Source organism: Thermobia domestica, chromosome 6 (assembly GCF_964235325.1).
Source record: "Thermobia domestica chromosome 6, izTheDome1.hap1.1, whole genome shotgun sequence".
NCBI classification, from domain to species: domain Eukaryota; kingdom Metazoa; phylum Arthropoda; class Insecta; order Zygentoma; family Lepismatidae; genus Thermobia; species Thermobia domestica.
The window spans coordinates 77981993-78007693 of NC_137459.1; the positions used below are offsets into that span (position 1 = coordinate 77981993).

Sequence of the window (25701 nt, forward strand, 5' to 3'; positions counted from 1 at the left end):
TGGCCACAAATGCGATACGTCTGCCGACTCACTCACGAAGTAATCCTGATTAAAAAAAAAAAATACGTTGTACTGATCTTTACATGCTTCTTAATATAACTGTCAAGAGTCATTTCAGAAGGACAAAAAGACAAACAATTGCACAAGTGAAACCATTACACAGAATTACATATGAACAATTTCAAAGTACTACGGAGTACAGAAGAACTAATTTCGTTCAAGTTAGTTAACAACGACTTTTATTGGTCCAAATTAAAGAAATACACCGACTTATTCTGCATATCAATAAGAAAAGTGAATAAAGATACGAATTATTTGAGTCCACTTTGGCTCAGACTTATTTATACATAAATAGATACCAAAGATACTTATTTCACTAAATGCCTCTCGTGGGGTCTGTATAACCCCCCCCCACACACACACACACACACAAAGTACGGCATTTTCGATGTATTTTATCAATAGTAAACATTGAAACGAAACAATATTTAGAATTTTTCTTCGATTGCAATTATATAACAATAATAACAACTACAAAAAATTACAAAATAAACATTTATAAACTTGTAAAAAAAAAGTTGCTTTTGTAGTATTAATCTTTTTGAGTAATGAATGGGGAATTTAGGTCTGAATATAATACGAATAATATACGGGAGTGAAACGTGATAACCCACAAATGTGTTCATCAAGATTTTACAAACACACACTTTTACGGACATTTTTTTGTTTTTTGGTTTAAACCACCTTGGTTTAAACCAGCCAACCCTGCTAGATTTTGATTCGGATGTCCGGATGATACGTTCATGTCTGTTCCTTGTGAGATCCGCATGTCATTTGAAAACAGCAATGCGGATATTGGATTGTGCTTCCGTTCGGAGACATTTGTTCATTAAAGGTATTTATAAATTTACTATTTACACGAAACACACTTTTCGACATCGTTTTCGACAAACACACACAAAGCAACGAACCACACACTCGATATATCCGGAGTTCGTATCCGGTTTTACGCGGGGATATATCGAGTGTCAGCATAGAGTTTCTTTCTGGGGCACGCGGAATGCCGACGTTCCTGGAGGAGTTCTCCGGCCCAGAAAGATTCACAGCCACTCTTCCATTCATTCAGCTACACTATTATAAATATCATTCCTATTTCGGTGTTTCCCCGTTTTGTTTACAATGTTAATCATTTGTCCTAGTATATTGTTCTCATCTTACTTCTGATTAGTCATTTGTTATTTTGCTTAATATCCTATAGTCCTCCTCATTAGCTATAATTTCGTTTCTTTCTTTCCTTTTTATTTGATCTCTTCCCTCTAGCCGTTCCTGCAGTAATGGACACCACAATACGTGATGTTCTGGTGTGCCTATTTCTTCGCATTGACATCTTGGAAGTTCTATTTGTCCCATTTTGCGTAACGCGTAACTTACAAATAACACTTTCCAAGTGTATCACTCCGATTTTGATAAAATTTGGCAGGTAGATACTACACATGAAATAAACGAATACTTGTATTTTTTTCCTGTGGAAAAACTGTATTAGGGGGCAAAAGTCTCCACCAAATAATTTGAAAGTTGACGCCAGAAAGGCGAAACTAAGTGGACCGAAATGAACGAAATTGTGCACGGATATTGTAGACGTAAATTGAGGGAATACGGGTTTCGTATTTTCCTGGATAAAACGGTTGTGTGGTGCACGGACCCCTCCAAACCTTTGATTACGAAATATCAAAAGTGCTAATATAGTATGTCTGATGTGTTTAGAGGACATGAAGAATTGTAACGAAACTTTGTGTAGGACAATACGAAAAAATAAACGAATAAGGTTTTTTTTTACCTTTTGCTGAAAAACCGTTTTAGGGGGGAAAAGTCCCCACTCAAAATTTTGAAAGTTAACGCCCGAAAGGCAGGAAGAAGTGCACCGAAGTGAATGAAATTGTGCACGAATATTGTAGACGTAAATTAAGGGAATACGGGTTTCGTATTTTCCTGGATAAAACGGTTGTGTGGTGCACGGACCCCTCCAAACCTTTGATCACGATATATCAAAAGTACTAATAACAGTATGTCATAAGTGCCTAAAGGACATGAAGAATTAGAACAAAACTTTGTGTAGTAACAATACGTAAAAAATACATAAATACGGTTCTTTTATTTTCTGCGGAAAAACTGTTTTAGGGGCAAAAGTCCCCACCCAAAATTTTTGAAATTAGACGTCCGAAAGGCAAGAAGAAGTGGGCCGAATGAATGAAATTGTGCATAGATATTGTAGATGTAAGTTGATTGAATACGTGTTTCGTATTTTCTAAAAAACTGGTGGACCGAGACGTTGGGTGGCAGAAGGAGTGGACCGAAGCGAACGAAATTGTGTGTAGATATTGTATATGTAAAATAAGGCCTTCTGTGTATCACAAGTGTCCCCGTCCGATTTCTTCAAATTTGGCAGATCAACAGTATAGCGTATTTTATAGTATTTCATGATGCGCCTTTAACCCTTACAATGTTTTTCCGCATAAACAAAAACACGTGTCGATTTATTTCCTCTTTGCTGTTGATGTGCCAAATTTGAACCAAATCGGATAGGGACACTTGAAAATCACGAAAAACACAATTTCATTTGCTTCGGTCCACTTCTTGCAATATTACGGTAATATTTACTTTTCTTCGCAGGGGGCCTTGGCCCCAACACTGTTTTTCCTCACAATATAAAACACATTTCGTTTATTGTTTTGCAGATTGTCCCTACACGAAGTTTCGTTGCAGTTCTCCATATCGTTTAGGAACTTCTGACATATACTTATTTGCAATTCTGCTATTTTGTAATCAACGGTTTAGAAGGTCTGTTGCCCACGTAACCGTTTTTTTTTTTTTTTTTTTTTTCTTCAGGAAAATACGAAACATATATTCCCTGATTTTACGTCTACAATATCTGTACACAGTTTAATTCACTTTGTTTAACTTCTTGTCTTTCGAGCGTCAAATTTCAAAATTTTGGGTGGGGGCTTTTGCCTCTAAAACTGTTTTTCCGCAGAAAATAGAAAGACGTATTCGTTTATTTTTTGCCTATTGTCACAACACAAAGTTTCGTTGCAATTCTTCATGTCCTTTAGGCACTTCTGATATATTTTTATTATCTGATATATTGTTATTTTGATATTTCATGATCAAAGGTTTGGAGGGATCCGTGCCCCGCTCAACCGTTTCTTCCAGGAAAATACGAAACTCGCATTCCCTCATTTTACATCTACAATATCTGTGCACAATTTCATTCACTTTGGTGCGCTGCATATTGCTTTTTGGTCGTCAACTTTCAAAATTTTGCGTGGGAGCTTTTGCTCCATAAAACAGTTTTTCCGCAGAAAGTAAAAAAAAACACGTATTCGTTTGTTTTATGTGTAGTATCCACCTGCCAAATTTTATCAAAATCGGAGTGTTACACTTGGGAAATGTTACTTGTTAATATATTCCTGACTGGTAGGAATCAGCAGTAAGATGAAGTCTATAGTAAAGTTTGAAATACTGCAAGTCAGCGCGATCGAGCCAAGAGTCGGGTTCAGCGCAAGAGCTAGTGTGCCTTAATGTTTGCTTTGGAAAAGGAAGTTCATTGCGGGCCATGCATGCGCTGTTTTTGTCATGGGTGTCCAAACTAGCAAGCCCGACGCTCGTGAGCTCGCACTCGCGCCCCGCCGGGCTCGGGCTGAGTAATTAAGCACGAGCCTGAATAAAATAAATAAGCGCGAGTCCGAGTGAGCGTGAGCCCAGTCGAAGGAAGTGAATGCGAGACCGAGTGAGCGCGAACCTAGTTGTGGAAAGTGAGCGCGAGTCCAAATGAACGCGAGCCCATTCGAGAAAATTAAGTGCGAGCCCTGTTTCTGGAAGTGATCGCGAGCCCGACTGAGTGAGAGCTAAGTTGAGAGAAGTGATCCCGAGCGCGAGCCAAGTTGAGGGAAGTGAGAGTGAGTCCGAATGAGCGCGAGCTCAGTTGAGAGAAGTGAGCGAGAGTCCGGATGAACGCGAGCCCACTTACGTTTAGCGAGCGAAAGCCCATTCGAGAGAATTGAGTGCGAGGTCGTGTGAGCGTGAGCCCAGTTTGGGAAAGTGATCGCGAGCTCAGCTGAGAGAAGTGATCGCGAGTTTGAACCATGTTGAAGGTAATGAGCGCGAACCCGAGTGAGTGCGAGCTCAGTTGAGAGAAGTGAATGTGAGACCGTGTGAGCTCGAGCCTAGTTAAGAATAGTGAGTGCGAGCTCATGTGAGTTCAAGCCCGAGTGAGTACGAGCGCAGTCGAGAGAGGTAAGCGCGAGCGCGTGATTGCGAGAACAGTCGAGGGAAGTGGTAGGAAGCGCGAGCCCAGTTGAAAGGAGTGAGCTCGAGCGCGAGCGAGCCTAGTGCAAAATGTTCATCTATGGATTTTGTCCATGGGCTGTTCTCGCTCATGTAGTATTTGCATGCGCTATTTTTGTCCTTATACCTATTTAACTAAGAAGAATACCTTTCAATTATGCAACCTTAAACACTTTAAAGAAGTTTCGGTTGTCAAACCTAAGGGACTTCTGCTGTAATTGTTCCTGACTTCTCTTTCCTAAGGATGTCTATAAAAATTGTAAACAGTCTGTGGCAGTGGTTCTCAACCTAATTGTTATCTTGACCCGCTCGTATGAGTGGAAGTCTGAGTGAGTACGAGCCTAGTCGAGAGAGGTGAGCGAGTGACCGGGAGCGATTGCGAGAACAGTCGAGGGAGGTGGCCGGAAGCGCGAGCCCAATTGAGGTAAGTGATCGCGAGCCCAGTTGAAAGAAGTGAGCTCGAGCGCGAGCGAGCCTAGTGCAAAATGTTCATCTATGGTTTTTGTCCATGGGCCGTTTTCGCTCACGCGGTATTTGCATGCGCTGTTTTTGTCCACGTGATATTTGCATGCGCGGTTTTTGTCCACGCGGTATTTGCATGCGCTGTTTTGACCGGATACCTTACTTAACATAAATTTCACAAATATGTGAATCCTTTAACTTTCAGGCACTTTTATGCTTACACGCGATTTAGTGCACTGACTTAGATACTTCATTTTGTATACTGTAATTAATCTCTACCTTAAGTGGATGAATTCATGTTTAACAGATTAGATTTTTATTAAGGCATTTCTACGTAGATACGCATCTCACTGGTAGAAACACAATATATTTAGATTATTTGCACTAGTCGGTTAAAATATTATTACAAAGGGTCTTTCCTAGTAAGATAGTGAAATCGGCCCTTGATCCAAATTGGGTCGCTATTGACCCGAAAAGTTACCCTTGACCCAAAACTACCTCCAAAAAAAGTTATCCCCTACCCCTCCCCTTACTGAATTATCGTATCATACATGCTCAAAATTAAATATTTTTTTTAAAAATTTTGGTGGGGTTGGTCGAAAAATTTTAAAAGCTTCACAGATTGTAGACACTATCTAGATGTAAATGTGCAATGTTTTCAAAACCATCGATGCGTATTTTCTTTATTTTTTTGCGTGTTGAAAATTTCCAAAAAATGTAAGAAAAAATTGAGGGGGGGTATACGTCGCTGATTTTTTAGTTAAAAAAATTGTTATACCCTTAGATATAACATATATTTTTTCAGGGCCTAAAAGTGATGGCAACATTGTCAAAAAGAAATAAAATTGAAAACAAACATATTTTTCGCACAGTTTTCCCACCAGTTTTGAGCATTTCAAACAATCCTTTACCAAAGTTCACAATTTTCCTTTCTCTTGCGTCCCTTCCGCTTCTGTCGCAAAGTTACACAGCTCGTGGTAGAGAGCGCCACTGTGTGTGTGGCCAGTGAAGCAAACACTGATAGATACGAGGAGCCGACGCGAGGTGTGTGTAACTTCGTTGTGCAAGAGTCAGTTGCAGTGAAAGCACTGTTATGGAGATATATTTGGTGTTTCCATTCCGAAACGCACACAATCGAAGCAGCCGAAGAACGACAGAATCGGAAGGGACGCAAGAGAAAGGAAAATTGTGAACTCTGGCAATAGATTGTTTGAAGGGATCCCCAGTGAGAAAACTGCGCGAAAAACACGTTTGTTTTCAGTTTTATTTCTTTTTGACAATGTTGCCATCACTTTCAGACCCCGAAAACAATATATGTTGTACCTAAGGGTATAACAAACTTTTTAACCAAAAAGTCAGCGACGTGTCCCCCCTCCCCAATTTTTTTCTACATTTTTTTGAAACTCTCAAAACGCAAAAAAATAAAAGAAAATACGCATCGATGGTTTTGAAAAAAATGCACATTTACCTTTAGATAGTATCTACAATCTGTGAAACTTTCAAAATTTTTCGACCAACCCCACCAAAATTTAAAAAAATATTTAATTTTGAACATGTATGATACGATAATTCGGTAAGGGGAGGAGGTAGGGGGTCAAATTATTTTTGAGGTAGTTTTAGGTCAAGGGTAACCTTTTGGGTCAATAGCGACTCAATTTGGATCAAGGGCCGATTTCACTATCTTACTAGGAAAGACCCTTTGTTCTGTAAACTTTGCAAATATGTGGATCCGTACAATGAATCGGCAGCGAAATGTTTTAGTTTACAATTCGTCGAACAACATTTAGACCTAGCACTTAAAAGTTGCTTCTACAATTTTATTTCTGTGTGTTTATAATTTTCTCTTCTAAACAATCTACACATTATAGTCCAAAAAAAAATTCGTTGCCGTACGCAGAATAATATAATAGAACATACAAGTCTTGCACTATTTTTCTGCGTAGTCACAGTTTTAATTGCTGCAAATATTTGTTTGAACAAATCATTAATTTCTGAATTCCTTGATGACAATTTGCTTTGTCAAGAGGCAATCATAGGATCTTGTTTCCATCTGCTTGATAAATTGTTTTCTACTAATATGTTCTATCATCGTCATAGATATTTTACTATAGGTCTCTTGCTAATCTCCCAGATTTGATAGACCTTTGATTAAAATCAGATGTTGCAACATAAAAACTATAGAGATCTATCTCTTTCATCCAAAACTTCGGAGTAGGTTGTATGGAGTTGCATTGTAATAAATAAGAACAAAGCCTCAGTTTAATTTCCATGTCTCTTGTTTCACAGTTTTGCTCCAGAACTTGACATTCATTCTGTTAACCCTTGCCAACTTTTCAACACAATAATGACTTATAAATAGGCTTGGTTTCGTTTACTTGTATAGGTTTGGCACGGTGGGGCTTATCGGAACTTAATCTCAGAAGTTTAATTTTGGAGTAAAATTCAGCATTAATCGTTCATTTTTATCCATAATTTCCGCGTAAAGTAACCACAGCCGAAGGAAACCGTGACTACCGATTATACAACTCTACTTACTATACTGTTTCGAAGACATATTTTCATTCCATAATCTCTTTGTGTATGAAGTGAAATCATGAACTCATGTTTAATCGTCGTTCATTATTCAGCTTAGGAAATCATTATCTAGCACTGAATTCTCTTGAATTTTAAGATGATATGGATATTGTCTATGCCAGTAAACCAGGAATCTATTTTAAACACGAGCTCCCTCGTAGCTAAGCGCCTAGCGCACGCGACTTTGGCCTGAGAGACACGGGCTCGATTCCCGACGGGAGATCTTGTAATTCGGATTCCGCATTAAGCAGTAGGTCCACGTCTCTTATAGCCTCGCCGCTGAAAGGGACGCTAAACTCAAATCAAATCGAACTCTATTTTAAACACAATTTACGATATGCAGGTTGGTCGTACTTGCAGAATATTTATTAACTTTTCCACAAGGCACATGTAAACCTTTTTCTATTCACGTTATGACATATTGCTCTTAATAATATACACGTACACTTCATTTTAAGTGTGGTTTAGTAGTTAGTAGTCTTCACTATACTCTCCACGGCTTTTTTTTTTTTTTTTTTTTTTTTAATTTATTTTAAAACACAAATACTCCAATAACCAACAGTATAAGAATTTTTGAATGTGGTACATTTAATACTTGCGAGCTACTATTAAATGAATTGTGTGTGTGTCTTTTCAGAACCTTTCGTACAGTGCAAAAATTTGATTGTTCGTCAATTAATACCTCACAACTACGCACTTAGATTTCTTAACTATAAGGAAAGGCTTGGAAGTTAGCGCTTTGTAAATATTGTCTGGAGTTTTTTAATATTATTTCTTGTCTTAGTTATTGGCGGAGAGCGTAGAGAACACTGTTAATTAACCATAACTGTTGTGTTTGAAGACAATAATAATAATAATAAATGAATCGATTCCACTTTTCATTCCATGGTTGATTGGTTACTGTCTTATTTAACTAAATTGTCAGACACAGCTTGTTTCCTTCCTTTCCTTTCCTTTTCTTTAAGTAGTTGCAGTAAATATGAAAATAAATTCATTTTTAAAATTATTATCCTATCAAAAATTTGAAAAAGTAATAAATTGAGTTATAATAATAGTGATAATCCCTAGCTTATCACTTTACCTTGATAAGGGGTTTTGGAAATTATGTTGAATTTGGTTAACAATATCAGAGATATTACATTGTTTTATATAGAGTTGCTAAATTGTGTTTACTTTTAGTGGCTTTCACAAATAATTACGAATAATTTTTAAAGGCGCAGAACATTCCTTCTGACTCAACATAATAAATTGTAGAATAGAAACTGATAAACATCTGTTTCAGAGATGTACGTAACTCTTGCTATTTTTTATTATTATTATTATTAGTTTTCTCTTTCTTTCTAGATTTCAAGAAGATATGCCTTGTAGGGAAGCTGAGTGAGAATAGAAGAATAATGGAAGCTGCACTTGTAAGTTGTCTGATATGTTTCTGATAATTAGTTGCCTGCTTTGTTTAAGTTTACCAAATATGTTTGATTTTTACAAGTAATAAATTTCTTTTTATATTGATTTTTGAACTAAAGCAAGATATTAAAGGGTAACTGGATGAAATAATCGATTGTTTCTCACACTTATTCTCAATAGGTGTAAATTCAATAAAATGAAATGTAAGGATTCGGTCTGAAATATGTATATATATATATATATATATATATATATATATATATTGTTTTCTCTGGGTCCGGCAGGTAAACTTTGACAGTTTTCAAATTGAAATTGACTCGACTGATTACTTCACTAATTATATTTCTGAATTTAAGTATAACTCAAAACGTTTTGCTTACAACAATTATGCATGAAACATACCACTTCTGTTTTCTGAAAATTGTATTATTCAATTGATTTACCCCATTCTCAACACATTCTTCCCCATAGTTGAACGGTACGCGGTTTCTCTGAAGGGAAGGCGCAGTCTATTTTCCGAAACGTGCTAATCCACAATAGGAATATGTTGCGGCTTGGAATACTGTGATTTATATGAATGGTGAGTTGCCGGCGAAATTACATACTGAGTGTCATTTACTTTATTTATTTATTTATTTATTAGATTTGGGCGCGAGACGTTTCGACGCAAAAACTTTTATGCAAATAGGTTTCTACATATGTTATACTGTGTTCCCTAACTAGAGTCCGGATATTTAGGCATTAAAATATGAAAACAGGCAGTAGAAATTTCTAAAAATTTCCACAAATAATTTTGCAAACACTAAAAATAACATCTTGAACACAGCAAAGTTTCTGCATATCATGCACAACTTGCCTCTACCAGTTGAAAAGAAATAGGAAGTAACTGCACCAGACTCTCGACTATCCGGTTCACAAGTATCCGGTCTCCGCACTATGGGGCTTCGTTTTAAAAGAATATTTCTTTTTAATAAAATAAGACATACGTAATGAGGACATGTATTTTTTTTTTTTTTTTTTTTTTTAAAGTACGTCTTTCGTTAATGTTCAGTTATTTTAATGATGTGACTTAAATGTGTAAGTTACAATACTGTCATATTTTCATTTTTGCACTTTTTTTCTATAATAAATTATTAAAACGCATGATAAAAAACATTAGAAATGTTTATTAAGTACTGACCTGTACCAAGAGGTCAGAAAAAGTGAATAAGAGCTCGTTTTAGAATAAAAATGGTGTTTTTAATGCTATGTATGGGTGATTAAGGAAGTGAGTATTTATTGAATGTTTCTTTGTTAGTTGATATGCCCATTAGGCCGAATAGTTGAGACTTCATTGTATTAATAGAAGATAATTACAGAGTTCATTAAAAAAAAAAAAAAAAAAGCCACTAACTATACATTGAAATAGTAAGAATGGGCCAAGTAAAATTTACTGTAGACACCCTGTGACACCCCAAAATAAACTTCCATCCTTTATATCTAACGTAAAGGAACGATATTGGTCGATTTGGCGCTTTATTGATGCACTTAAGTGGACACAGAAAAGCAGGACTAATGTACGAGCCAATGCTTCGAGAAGACCCGCCCAAGGAAAGAAAATATATTCAAGCAGATGAAAGAATTGTACAGAATTTTGAAACTGTTGACATTGTGGAATATTTTCTGGGTTTGATCCATAATTGTCATGGTAAATGTGACATAAGACAAATTATTGAATATGTATATTAGATTTAACTGTTTACTTCTTGTTTCACTGTTGTTTCCCTTCCAATTCTCTCTCTTGTAAATACATAGTAATAAGCATAATACAATTTTGTGAATAGTTATGAATATCCAAAATGCCTATTCCTTCACATTAGAAATATTATGAAGGTAACTTCACAGAAGATTATTTCAGGGTGTTATAAGGTGCCTACAACATATTTTATTTTAGCCCAATGCAGATTAATGGTGAAAAAACTCTGCAGGTCATGTTTCCGATTTTCCTGAAATTAGGATATATCATTCTAGAAACAAAATAATATGACCCGTAGTTATTTCTTTCTGCATTATATAAAAGTTTACTAGAACTAAACTAAGCATTTATTGCAACTGACAAGGAGAGTTACGGAAGTGTCACTCACCGATTTGAATGAAACTTTGCACACTTGTAGAACATCGAAAAATAATCGACACTTTTTTTTTGTTTGTTTGTTTGTTTGTTTGGGCAATGGTGAAGATTTAAGTGTGGAAATCACCCTTTGAACGTTAGGGGTGGTCTTTGAGCATAGACCAAAAACAACCATTTAGTTTAGAATAAAACACACTGCCAGGTTTTTTTTTTTTTTAGGACAGTTGATTTAGAATCTGACGTCAAAATTCAAAATGGCGGATCCAATATAGTGATTACAATTACAAAATGTCTTCTGGTTTGAAATTCTCTACAGTTAGCCAAGAACAATTATAGTTGGCAGAGATTACTGCGAGGAGGTTGCAGACCAATTTGAAACTCCTTTCTGTACTCATTTTAATGGGATGCTTGATTAAAGTGAGTCTCTGCACCTCTCACTTTAGCGTTTACAGAGACACAAACAGTAGAAAGTGTGGAACAGTCAATAAATCTATGACTCGCAGCTACACCATACAGCCTTTAATTTCTGAAAATGGTGTACTTTTATCACAGTTGCTAATTATTTTACAGGAAAAGAATGGAACATCTGGCTCTATAGTCCAAAACAACCTCTTTTAATCTGAAAATGTCCTTGTGAAAGAATCAAATTCGTGAAAATTAACATCAGGTCTTGGATCATGGTCTCAAGAGGTTTTTCTCCCAGCGTCTAACGCAAATTCAATTTTGTTAATAGATTCGTGGAGTGGTCACAATTAATCAACTTTTCAACGTATTTTACGAACAAAGGAGTATCTCAAAACCTTTCGGCCCTAACAACTGGTAGGATTCGGCCTCTTGATGTGTTCGTCTTTAAGCCGTGGAAAGACTTCTTGAGACATTTTACTGATATTGTCCTCTACGACTATAACATAAATTTATATCTCCGTAATAATATAATTTAGATCCAAATCTCTGATTAATAATCAGTTTTCTTCTCCCAGATGTGCAAATCTTATTAGATATGCGTGATACAAAAAGTTATTTGGTAGAAGATTGTGCTGCATTTTGCGATTTGTCACAGTTATTGCTCTAATAAGGTAAACTTGGTGTAAACAATGTTTATGCATCACACACTATTTTTACTAAATATCATTACTGTGAAGCGTTTCTCAATAAATTCATAATTACAACAATTGAGGATATGTGAAGTTCTGACATAGTGAGAGGCGAGGGGACTCACTATACAGAAGCACCCCGAATAGAAAGAGATGTAGAGACTCACTTTAATCAAGCATTCCGTTAAAATAAAGGGGTTTCAAATCAATGGAAAGAAACTTCAAATCGGTCTGCAACCTTCTCGTAGTAACCCCTGCCAACTATAATTGTTCTTGGCTAACTACAGAGAATTTCAAACCAGAAGACATTTTGTAATTGTCTATTTTGAATCCGCCATTTTGAATTATGTAATTTTGACGTCAGATTCTGAATCAGCTGTCCTAAAAAAAAAAAAAAATTTAAAAAAACCCTGGCAGTTTTTATTGTATAATTAAATGATTGTTTTCGGTCTATGCTTGGAGATCATCCCTAACGTTCAAAGGGTGGTTTCTACCCTTAAATCTTCACCATTGCCGAAACCAAAAAAAAAAAAAAAAAAAAAAGTGTCGATTAATTTTCGATGTTCTACAAGTATGCAGAGTTTCATTCAAATCGGTGAGTGACACTTCCGTAAGTCTCCTTGTGAGACTTTCAGTGACTGTTTACCATAGGACATACTATAACGTAACGAAAATTTAGAGTTTTTGAAGATCTTTTTTAAGAAAATTGAAGTTAAATTTCACCTTTCTGATTTTTTTAAATTTTAAGTTGTGCAGTTACTTTTTATGGCAGTTTTTGTGATATTGGTACCAATTTTCAAGGCTTTTAGTGCGTAAACATTCGAGTTAAAATACGTTTAAGTAGATTAACCTATTTAGATATACGGCTCTGTGCCCAAACATCATGCTCCGTACTTTTAAATCTACTCGATGTTCTGCTGACAAATCTCCATGGTGACTGAAATGGTTTGAGCTGCCTACAATGTCACAGTCAACATTAAGAATGACGTCTGCGCAGAATTGACCTGAAAGAAACGGAAGGGGAGGATGAAAAGAAAAAGCTTTCAGTTACGCCAGCCGTAAGTACGGCTCATGAGAAAAACCTCTCAAAAAATGTAATTTTCAGAAGAGAAGTGTGGTATGTTTCATAACTAATTGTTGTAAGCAAAATGATTTGAGTTAGTTCAATTCGAAAATAAAAGACTATATGTGAAATAATCGGTCTGGTCAAAATTTCAATTTGAAAATAGTCAAGTTTCTAGAGATTGAGTTGTCCATGCACAACAGATGTCCATATGACTTCAATATTTGAGCATCTTCCTCAGAATTGAAGGTATATGGGTGGTCAGAGAGCGGAGTGGGTAGGTGGTGGTAAGTGCACAGCATGATAAGCCAGTGACCTGGATTGGATTCTCAGTCCAGTCACGTTATACCACACTGAATTAAATCATGAACAAGAATGTTTAATGTTTCCGATGGAGTAGCACCTTTGATCTGTAGACTATTGTCCGAGAGAGTACTGGTATGAGAAAATCAGAGAAATAGGGAAAAATATACATTATATATGAAAATGTTGTGGTGTGGGACGTTTTTACGAGAAAACGGCTGAACCGTTTAAAATTAAGTTTTGAACTGAGTCGAGTTTATATCATTTCATATTAATTGAAATACTTATCCTAGGGAGCGGGGGCATAAGGGTCAATAGTATCCCAAAAGTAAACATTCTCACGAGGTCGTGGAGTTAGGGAGATAGAACTCGACAAATAAACGTCTCATTATGAATAAGTGAACACATGCTTCAGCACTTTTGAAAATTCCGTTCTTAAAGGTGTAAAATGGGAAAGATTGGGTAGGGTTTGCGTGACTCCAGTGAAATCAAACTTGCACGAACGAGTATCTGGGAAACTAGGAAAAGCTCGTATATACTTGTCAAATATTTTCCGTAGACCGCAATCTTCCCATGGGAAAAACGAGCATCGGCTGGTAATTTTTAAACATTTTGACGTCAATTATGTGTAAGTAGTAAGTTCTTATTTTATATCTGCATCCCAAATATCACTAACGTCCCATTGTTAAACGAAACTGCGAGAAAAGTGAGTTGACGGCATGTTTCGATTTCCCACTGCAATTTTTCAGCATAAATTGACTCAGCTTACCACTTCCGGTTTGAATCACAAGCTTTTAAATGTATCCAGTTAGCCCTGCAAGTAAGGCATTTCTATGGAACAAACAGGTATCTTACGAAGCTATTTCCCCTGACATTATACTCAATTAAAATTCGTGGCGCTGGTAGCACGATCTCTTCCTACTCTTATGTAGTTCAATATTATTGGAAGCTATTTTGATACAAAGCACAAGGTGCCGGGCTTTTCCGTCGTTGTTATAGAGGAACGCAAAGAGTTTAAGCATAATCTGTATTATTTACTTCTATACCTAATCTCTTACTCGCCCCAAAACGGTCATACCTTACATTCCTGAGTAATAGACATTAGAGCTAACCTCTATCTATGGAGTGATAGGCAGGGAAAAGATTCTTTTGGACTCGACAGGGCTTCGATCTGGTTAAACATTTTTGACCGTCCCTCCGTTCAGTTATCAATCAGGAACCACTTTTACGAGTCACAAGAAGGGAGCGGTATTAGCAACAGCGAGGGCAAAGCAGAATATTATAGGAGGTAACTAATGCGATAGATGGAGCTTCTGTGCAGTCCTTCCTTTAAATAAAAATCCGCTCCTTAAAGAGAAAGTGAAAATTTGGAGAACATAAGACAAAAAGCTGGAGAGTATTTCAAAGCTAGCGACATACTTAACTGTCAGACTGTTCTTCTGTGCTATTTTCATATATTATTGAAATTTAAACTTTTATTACGATTTATTATATATCCTCAGGTAGGCCTCTGCACTTACAGGTTGCTGAACAGATATTCAAAACTTGCTTTTTCTCTGTATATATGGGACATAAAACGTTAATCCTAATCGGAAGCATCAATTTCGTTTCTGTTTTGTGACATTACAAACTTACTTTGTTCCTAGGGTTGTTCGAGAAATATATAAGATATACTATTGATACTTAAATTGCCAACTATAGCAATTATATGAGAGATTTCCCTTTCCCCTCCACTATTACGATCAATAATCTCATCTCGTTATTAATTTCCATTTGTCATCTGGGCTCACGAATGTTAAACGCAGGCTCTTTCTGTAAACATGGTTCCGGGCTCAATCTTCGGTGGAAAATAGTATTTCGAATTGCATATTAATCCATAGTGTTTCACCTAATATAGCTCCATTGCTGGAAAGAAACATACTCCAAAAAAATAAATCCATTTACCTTCGCCTTCTTTATCTTGAAAAGCGGAATATTAAACCTTAGGTTTCGACATTTCTTACCATCTACGTATAATACTATCACCTTCAATCGCAATCAACGATCATTAGTGCTGAATTCATTCAAATTTGTAATTTGTTTTTTTCCTAATGTAACCTATACCGCTCATTACCTTATGACGCTGTGCGATGTTTAACGTAACTGGAGAAAATTTAGAGCAGATGAATACACATTCCTCAATTTTAACAGAAACTGCAAGTTTCCTGTGTCTACAAAATTTCTACTAAATACGAATTTTACTGATATATATATATATTATTTATTTATTTTCCAGTCTTTTGGCGTGGGTGTAGTTTCAGCAAAAACTGCAGAGGAAATTTTCTTTGAATCTCTACAATCGGATTCCGTATTTGTCCTAGAAGATTTTGAATGTTCTTTATTTGAAGAGCTTAAACATGAGGGAGTAAGGTAAGATGTTGTTTAACGTTCTAGTATTACTTGTATTAAATCTCAGAAGTTAAATTTTTGAAAATTTGACATTCTAGTTTTTTAAAAATATATCTTGTTTACTTATATACATATAGACCTAACTGGCTGACTGATTTACTTAAACTGACTGGCTGACTGATTACACCGATAGCAAATTCAAATGTGCAAAATTGTGAGAAAATTAACTTTTTTCAACTTCGAAGTCCGATATGAGACGAATTTTTTGTTTAGTTTTATGTGTAATATTGTACTTTACTTTAACTTGACCTAATAAATGCGGTTAAAATTTTGGGATAGTAGAACTTTTGAACTAGAAGCGATACACAAATAATGGTTATTCCAAAATGAAGCTTTGTCTATGCATATATTTTTAAACTAGGAAGCAACGATTGAAGTGCACTAGGAACCACACAGTGTTGCCAGATGTAGCCGTAGTTTTTTTTTTTTTTTTACAAAACCTGTAAATTTACTCATAACTCATACGTATGGATGTTCTGTCCTTAATTTTGGAGTAGCTTGGAAACTATGGAGCAGAAAAAAGAATTTTTCATTTCCACCGATAACTAATCGGGTGAAGCCTCTGTAAGGAGGAACTAAGGAAATCGTAGTTCTTATAAATTAACACTCTGAATTGGCAACATTGCTGATGTTTCAGTGCATCAAAATGTGTGTTAAGGATATGTCTACATTATGCGATTCCTAAAAACAATGAAAAAGAAACTTTGAAATTACCACGATAAAACTTTTACTTACATGCACCCGGCAACACTACTATTCATTTCTATGGGGCTACTTAAAGCGAAAGGTATACAAGAACAATTCTCGAACTATACAAGACCTGGAAACGAACATTAGCAGTGCCATTGAGAATATTAGCACTTTTACTCTTCGTAAAGTTGCTGCCAACATGGTGAAACGTGTGAACTAGTGTTTGAATCAAAACAGGGGATATTTCCAGAATCTGCCGTTAAACTGACAATTCAGTTCGTGATGAATAGCAATGTTGCCGGGTGCATGTAAGTAAAAGTCTTATCACCATAATTTCAAAATTTCTTTTTCATTGTTTTCAGGATTGCATAACGTAGACAGATCCTTAACACACCTTTTGATGCACTGAAACATCTGCAACGTTGCCAATTCAGAGTGTTAATTTATGAAAACTTCGATTTCCTTAGTTCCTCCTTACAGAGGTATCACCCGATTAGTTATCGGTGGAAATGAAAAATTATTTTTTCTGCTCCATAGTTTCCAAGCTACTCCAACTAAAAACTGAAAATTAACGACAGAACATCCATACGTATGAGTTATGAGTCAATTTACATGTTCTGTTAAAAAAAAAAAAAAAAAAAAAAAAAAAATACCTTCGGCTACATCTGGCAACACTGTGCGGTTCCTAGTGTACTTCAGTCGTTGCTTCCTAGTTTAAAAATATATTCATGGACAATGCTTCATTTTGGAGTAACCATTATTTTTGTATCAGGTTCAAAAGTTCTACTAGCCCAAACTTCGGGTTGCATTGTATATTGGACACCCTGTATATCTCTGAATACTAAACATCAGATAACAGGATGATACAACCTGGTCATGGGAGTAACTACTACTTTTACACAAAATAGCATGACTGCCGCGGCCAAGTTGTATCATCTCGAGATCTTACCTGATGGTTAGTAATTAGGAGATTGTAGCACTGGCTGTGTGATAAACTTCGGAATTTCTCTATTAGTATCAGTTTTGTGATTAAGCTACAGTTAAAATCGTTTAAAAGAAAATACTTCTGAACGATTTATTTATAAAGAATCACTGATTTTTGTTAGCCTCACTTCCCCAGGCTTTAGTTAGTAGTATAGGTCCACCAAGCGCTGACTCCGTTTTCCTTGGATATCGCTTGTTAACATCGCAGCAGAAGATTTCTACAGAGCTGCCAACGGTCAAGAGCGTTAGGAAACTAGACGTACTAGAGACAAGACCAGAAAGTAGTCGAGATGTAGAACCAGTATCAGTAGCAAATAGTAGGTGTTGGTAGTATTCAGCATCTTATTTTTTTCGAACGATTGGGATACGAACAGCAGAGAGAATTACAGAAATAATAAAAGTTTCTGCTCTCTTCTTTTACTGTATATTAAACAAGACGGCTCGATATTATTTGATAAAAATAATACCAAATTATGTAATGGATGCTATGCATTTGTTCTATGTCGCCATAATCGATAGAAATTAATTAGTGTACGAAGACTTCTTTCGTCCAACACGAATGTAATGATTTACTGCAGTGCATGCTATTTGTAAGTAAGCATCTCTTATTTTAATATAAATTTCAACATCGAAGCGAATGAGAATGCCGACTTTTTTTTTCTTTGTCGAAAACAAAGAAGATAACCACATAAGGGACAGAGGTTAAAAGAAACGTTCAGATGGCGAGGTCAGTGCATGCACCTTACAGATTTCGATGAATTAAATATTGCTGTACTACAAACAAAAACGAGCCTGGAGATTTTTGCTCGGAGCGCAGACTATTGCGACATACGGTATTGTGCAATTGGTAACTCTGTTGTCGAGAGATGTTTCGGTAGTAGTTCCACTTGTGGCCACTATCAACTCACCGTTTGTCGACCTATAGCAGTATCATTCTGTGTGGGGGGCCAAGATTTTGAGCAAGCGGGCCTGCCCTCCAGGCCCTCCCTTGGCTCCGCCACTGCCACTTATTCACATTTTTCTAATTTGAATGCGTTAGTTCTTTCTGAGCTCCCACATTTTGTGATTAATATTATTGAACATAAAAAAAAACTTTTTATTTTATTTTTCGAAGTACTGTATTTTATGAATTTTATTCATGATTCCCATCGACCTGGAAGTCAGGGAATTATAAGTACAGAATTTTACTTCTCAGAATCTATTTCCCATTCTGCCTTATCTGGCTTTTTGATGGCGGTTATTTTATAAAAACTTTTTTTTTTTTTTTTATAGCTACACACACTATACATGTACAGTCCGCAGCAAAAAAACCTGCAACATGAGCATGTAAGTTGATTGTGAAACGACGAAATACATTCATACTAGATGAGTATTTTTTAAAACTATATATAGACGTGGAAAGTTGTATATCGTGAACTGGAAAACCTTGAAAATTCAGGGAATTTGCGCTCCCCAAGTAAGCGGGAACCATACAGTTACAATACAATTAATTGTATACATAAGCAAGTTGCATACTAGAGAACTTTCCAAGCTGATGTGCATTCTATATCAAGCCTTTTTTCTCTCTCTTTCTAATAGAATATTTGGGCCTACCGCTCTTCTTGAGATGGCTGAGTTTCAATTTCTTCCAGAGAGAGCACGTCCAGTATTTTCCTTTTCAATGAAGGAAGTTGTAACTACATTTACAGGTTTCAGAAGTAAAGAAAAAATGGTAAGTTCATGTCGATTTCAGAACAGTGAGAAAAACACAGCAAATTCCCAATTACTTGTGCTTAGTGTTGTAAAATTTCCGGAAAATTTGAAACCGTTGGTAAAAAACAGTTTTTTTTTCGGTTTCTTTCCGAAAATTTTGAAAAAATTGGGAAAATAACAAAAATCTTTGTATGGTGATACTCCCATAGGCGTTGACTTCCAAATACAGCCCCCATCGGCTGGGGCCAGAAGCGTTTCTTTTAAATCCGAACCAAGGGGCGTTTACTGAGATATGTATAAGTAGTAGAAAATGGCCGATATATATATATATTTTTTTTTTCGTTGTTCAGTTTGTTTATATAGATAATTTATCTGACCGATGCGAAGAATGGGTATATTCAGCTAGTATAATAATAAAATAATCTGAACGGACAACCCGCAGACTAGATAATCCGCTCATGAATAATTGGGAGTTTGCTGTACTTGATAACTTCAGTCCAACTTTAATTGGAGTTTAATATTTATAGTTTCTTTGTGCACTTTTCCGTAAATAGATAGGGTTTCCAACTTCCCTGTATTATGCGGGAGCTTCCGCATTGGGTACAATTTTTAAACTTTCTCCCGTCTCCTGATTGGATTTACTCCGGGAACTCGTATCTTCCGTATTAAAAGAGATGACAGCACATTAAAACGAATCGATATAATTACAACTTCCGCTTTTAGTTTTGGCCTGCACATTTCTTGATCTTTCTTTTCTCTGATTTTGCAGAGTAAAAACGTGTTACGTGGTTATACAATTTTTCTACATTAATCCGAATAATACATAAATAAATATAGTTTTAAATAAAAACCTTTGTACTCTGCAATAATTTTATAGCTGCTTTGTGTCAATAAAAAGTTTTATAAATATAAGCACTTTTTATCTATTAATAGTGGCCGTAAGCCTCCCTTACTTTTACATAAAAAAAAATGTTTGCAACCCTGTAAATAGACTATATATTCTGATGTTTATGTAGTAGAAGTAATTATTAATTCGCACCTCCTATTTTTTCCCTGATTCACTACTGTAAGTGGTAATATTCTCATCTTTGTTGCTAGAGGTTCTTGGTTCGATCCCAGACCATGAGTGCTTATGCTGTATAACATTGTCTGTGGGTTTCCTCAGGTTCTATTTGTTTTTACTTTTTTCGTTCTGTCACTTTGTTTCCCATAATATTTCACTTGCTTCTTTTTTCTAAAATCTGAAGAACTAAGAATATTTATTTTCAATATATTAAATAACTACGTGTTTTTTCAGTTTATATACTTGCAATAGCTGCAATTTAAGGCATTGATCGATACTTCCAATAAAGGACTCGGTAGTTTCTATAACTTCATTGAGACTCGTATTTTCCCTGATCTTCTCATTGCGATAAATTTGCATCTCACAAAGCTCTAGTTCCATCTATATATATAAAAGAGAACGCACAAAATCCTTTGTCCGCTCATCACGCTAATACGGCTGAACCGATTTCTTTCATTTTTGGGGGGTTGTTAGGATTTGGACCCTAGATGGTTTTTATCATATCACTTTAATTTTCAATTACCAGTGTCTTGAGATAATTGACCATTCAGGTGTCCATACGTACAAATCCTTTGTTATTAGTTCATCATATAAAAATAAACGTACTTATATGCAACCCGCATGACCCTGTGACTCGGCGGGTTAACATAAATGACAGGCGCTATAAATCACTTGAAAGCGAAAAAGTAAAAATTATCTAAGTAACAAAGTTTATTGAGTTCCGGGATGACCGCAGCGAAGCGGGGCGGGTTGGGGTGACCGCAGCGAAGCGGGGCGGGTTAACATAAATGACAGGCGATATAATGTTAACATTAGTGCAATCTTCTATGGTTTTTATCATATCACTTGAAAGCAAAAAAGTAAAAATTATCTAAGTAACAAAGTTTATTGCGTTCCGGGGTGACCGCAGCGAAGCGGGGTGAACGCTGCTAGTGTGTAATATGTTAGAGAGAAAGCTATCGGTTAAACATAGATCAATATGTTAAAAGCTGTCGTTGAGAAATTTCAAATCAGTCGTCTTCAAAAATTGATTTTTTTTTAAACCAGAAAGTTCCCAATCTCAAATTGCAAAACAGAAGAGGTTTTATTTTTTAAAAAAATCGTTTTATTGTTTCTACATGAATTACTCTGTTATTTTGAATTCCGTATTTTAGTTCATTTGAAACCATGGCTATTTCTGAAATTATTATACTGATCTGTATTTTTGCTGAACTGTATGTAGAATATATCCATTTTCCATCTTACTCATATAAGCTGTCTTAATACTCGATTTGTTTTTTGTTTATTTTTTCACATTTATCAAATATGCGCGAGTAAATTTAAGGCAAATACCGACAGAGAAAGAAACTTAAAAGGGGCTAGGGGTAAACCCATTTAGCTAAATTTAGTTTGAAAGGGCCGCGGTGGCTCAATGGTAGAACGTTCACCTTTGGTGCGTGAGGTCCTTGATTCGATCCCAGCTCGCGCCAAGTGGACTTTGTGGTGGACAAACACGGTGTGCGTGGGTTTCCTCAGGGTTCTCCCGTTTCCTCCCACATTCCACCATTTCATTCATTTCTCATCATCACCGTTTCTTTTAGCCTAGCCGGCATAACCATGGGACGTAAAACTTAAAGATTTCATTTTTTTCTTTTTTAAATTTAGTTTGACTTACGTCTGTGAATTTCCATAACATCAAACACATCCTTGTCTGTATTTGTCTGTAAGTCAAAGTGAAAACTTTATAGCGATTATAAGAATAATGCATTCTTATTTTCATTCATTAATAGGAAGATGCAAATTTTTGAACTGATAAAATAGGATTAAGAAAGGAACGTTGAGAATTCGAATCAAATTTCATAATATTTAAAATTGCTTCTCCAGAGCTCTTGTTGAAGTAAGATAGTGCGCCGTAATCGTCCGTGATCACCATCAACATACTAATCAGTAGTATGGCGGGTACGCAATATTATTTTGTTACCATTCCATTTCTGTTAAACTTAAGTAATCAGTAAACTGTTTTAACCGTTCTGTCCATTCACGTTTATTTTTAATCCATTTGATAATTTCCCTAGGTGTAAAGCAGATAGTTTTAGCATACCTTTTTCTAGGCTTTATGTTTAGTTACGATAATGTCGAGTAAATATATCGTGGGAATAGTATAGAATATCTACAAATTTTGGTGTAACCCATTTTACTAAATATAAATTCTTACTGTATTATTTGTTAACAGGACATACTTGTACGGCGAATTCATCACATGGGAGGCAGTATTCGCAGAGAGATCGATCACAAAGTGAGTCACTTAATAGCAGCTTGTCCTCGGGGAGAGAAATATCTGTATGCTGTTACATTTGGAATACCAGTGATATCTGAAGGTTGGGTGCACCAATGTTGGGAAAGAAGATTAGAACCTGGTTTTAGCGCTGAAGAAATTGTGGTGAGTTTCGTGTATTGTGCTTATTTCACTATTTTATTCGCGGAATTTCTATTCTGTATTTATTCTTATGGAACTTGGATTGGTAGGAGCTTTATTTGATTTAGATTTTCATTAAAATTATGTAAGTCACATGATCAGTTTTTAATGTAGATGTTCCAACACAACAGGAAATTCAAGATTTCACTTAACCATACAGCAAGCAGTATATGTTAATTTTCTGAATGAATTTTGGAACTAGTCATCAGCTACTTATAAAAATTTATATATATATATATATATATATATATATATATATATATATATATATATATATATATATATATATATATATATATATATATATATATATATATAAAACTTGAAAGCATTTAAAATGTTCAACTGTGTAAGTTCGTTGAAATTGTGTGGGTGTGAAAAGTTGAGTATGTTCGAGGAGGAGGAGGAAGAAGCATGTTTTCAGTTAACCATTCTCCTAGATTAGATTCTCGGTGGGGGGATAAACTTACACGTATATATAAACAGCCTAGCTGCTGAAGAAGATGATAGACATTCTTGGATTTTCATAAGAGTAGCTTACAGACAGATCTGCACTTCTATCCGTGATTGGAATCCGTATATAAACACAGTTTTAGAAAGAACATATTTCATAAATTGTTAATGTTTTGTTTTTACAGTTCCTTATTTATACCTTCTCTTAACCTTGTGTACCAAGTATCAAGCTCGTATCTGGTACGTGTATTACCGGGGGGAGGGGAGGTTCAAATTTAGCCTCCTCTGCTTTGTAGTGAGTGTTACATTACATCTGTTGAGTTTGTTATATATATTTTAAAACGAACCTAATAACAGAAACCTTTGTAGTACTTCTGCTTTATATTTATCGTAACATATGTAACATTATTTAAGACATAATTCGTGTATTACATATATGAAAACATCATTCACGAAAAAACGGAACTAGTAATATCACTGACTAGAAAATTCTCTTGTAAGCTTCGGTATTTATATATAAGGGAAAGAAGCAACACAAACAAATGTAGGTTATGGACTATAGTACCAAGTGGGAGTGAAATCAGCCCGCACTAAATGAATTATATATAACTAAAGTAGAAGATATTGTAATATAAAACTAACAAGCGTGAACATTACATTCAAACACTTTATTCTATCTTGTTTTTTTAGGATTAATAATGATATAACAGATTTTATAGATCGTAACAATGTTTAAAGAAAGGTAAATGGTACTATGCACCCAAAAGCTTTGTAGAAGACAAGTCCTGTAAATGTGGAACCGTAATTTACGTTGAGGGTATAGCCTAAATTGGAACTCTTCATTTTAAACAAATTTTCAGATTTAAAATATACGTATCAATCTTAAAGATTTGATTAACTTTACACTGATAATGGGATATGAATAAAGTTGAACAAGGTGAGTTTACTCCAATTTTGGAGAGTTTATTCCTTTCGGTATGAATAAAGATGAGAAAGATGAGTAAGTTCTTGGAGAGTTCACTCAGCGTCTGAGCAGGGAGTTACCACTATTGAGATAGCTCTAATTTCGTATGAATAAAACTGAGATCTCTCTCACATTTCGGAGTACTCTCTCCAAAATTTTTGAGTTGCCTTACTTACTGACTCAAGCCGTGAAGTGAAGACGTTTCGTAGAAATGGTTGTATGCAACAGTGACAGAAAATATACAAGGAGCGCAGAAACACTTTCGAAGTGCACTATAAAACCGTCTATCGCTTTGATAAAGAAATCGTGGAGTGGTTAAATAATTATTTCCTACGTGAATCAAACGAAACTACAGGTGGCTCGTACTTACTGACAAACAGAGAAGGCGATTTTTTTTTTTTAGATATTTAAGTTATCCTGGTTTTCAAAGCGCAGTAGGGGAAGATATATAGGGTGGCGCACGAAATGATCTATCTTTTTTTTAAAAAAAAATCGTTTCAGGGGAACAAGAAATCGCAATGTACACTTTTACAGCAGTAGCAGTACAGCTTGGAGAAAGAGTTGAAGAAGAAATTGACACCTAACTCACCCTGCCGCCGCTAGAGGGCTAGTTTTCAAGATGGATGACAAGAGCAGACTGACCACAGAGCAGCGCTCAACAATCGTGCTTTTGTTCCATTAATCAAAAAGTGTTATTGTTGCTCAAAGACAGTTTCGAGAGAGGTTTAATACCCGATGGGCTCCCTCCAACAAAACCATCCACAGACTGTATGAAAACTTTCAGAAGGAAGGAACAATATTAGAACCGAAGCGTCCTCGACACAAGCCTGTGTGTTCGCCTCAGAATATTGAAGCTGTTAGAGTTGCAATGCAGAGGATCCCCGGGAAATAGACAAGAAAGGCAGCAATGCAACTTGGCATATCAAGACGTTCGGTTGAACGAATTCTGAAGAGTGACCTCCATTTTTATCCATACAAGATGACCGTTGTGCAACGACTCACAAATGATCACAAGCAGCAGAGATTAGTGTTCGCGCAATGGGCAGAGGGTAAGCAACGAATCCTTCACAAGGTTTGGTTTTCTGACAAGGCGCATTTCCATTTGGGCAGAGTGGTTAACAAACAAAATGTGTGTTTTTGGGCCAATGAAAATCCACGGTTGATTCATGAAAAACAACACCACGCTCCCAGGATTACAGTGTGGGTTGCAATTTTCAGCCATGGACTGATTGGGCCATTCTTCGAAGAAATAGTAAACAATGAGCGGTACTTGACTATGCTCCGGAATAACTTTGTCCCGCAGTTGCTTGCTACTGCTTTGCTCATCAACACGCAGTGGGGTCATACCATACGAATTCACCAGATGCATGTTGCTTCATAGTCACAGATTTGGCTGTTTTTTGTACTGAAAGCAGGGTGGATTGATTTAAATCAGTCTGATTTAAATCACGATATAAATCAAGATTTAAATCAATTGATTTTTTAAATAAAAATCGTTGATTTAAATCGAATTCCGAAATAAATTAATTTAAAGTGAAAATAAGTAAAATCCCGTTTATGTTCTGTTATTTCGATTATGGAGATTAATAATCATAATA

The 25701-nt window shown here is 35.8% G+C and overlaps 1 protein-coding gene across 2 annotated transcripts in view; it reads left to right on the forward strand.

The window, feature by feature from the left end:
• Nucleotides 1-25701, forward strand: part of LOC145688066 (protein ECT2-like) — a gene marked incomplete in the record, with an annotated part of 89449 nt that overhangs the window by 3475 nt on the left and 60273 nt on the right. For both annotated transcript variants that reach the window (XM_081761773.1, XM_081761774.1), the window contains 4 exon segments: nt 8725-8789; nt 15630-15763; nt 19055-19187; nt 22444-22650. In XM_081761773.1, coding sequence (XP_081617899.1) covers nt 8725-8789; nt 15630-15763; nt 19055-19187; nt 22444-22650 — 539 coding nt within the window.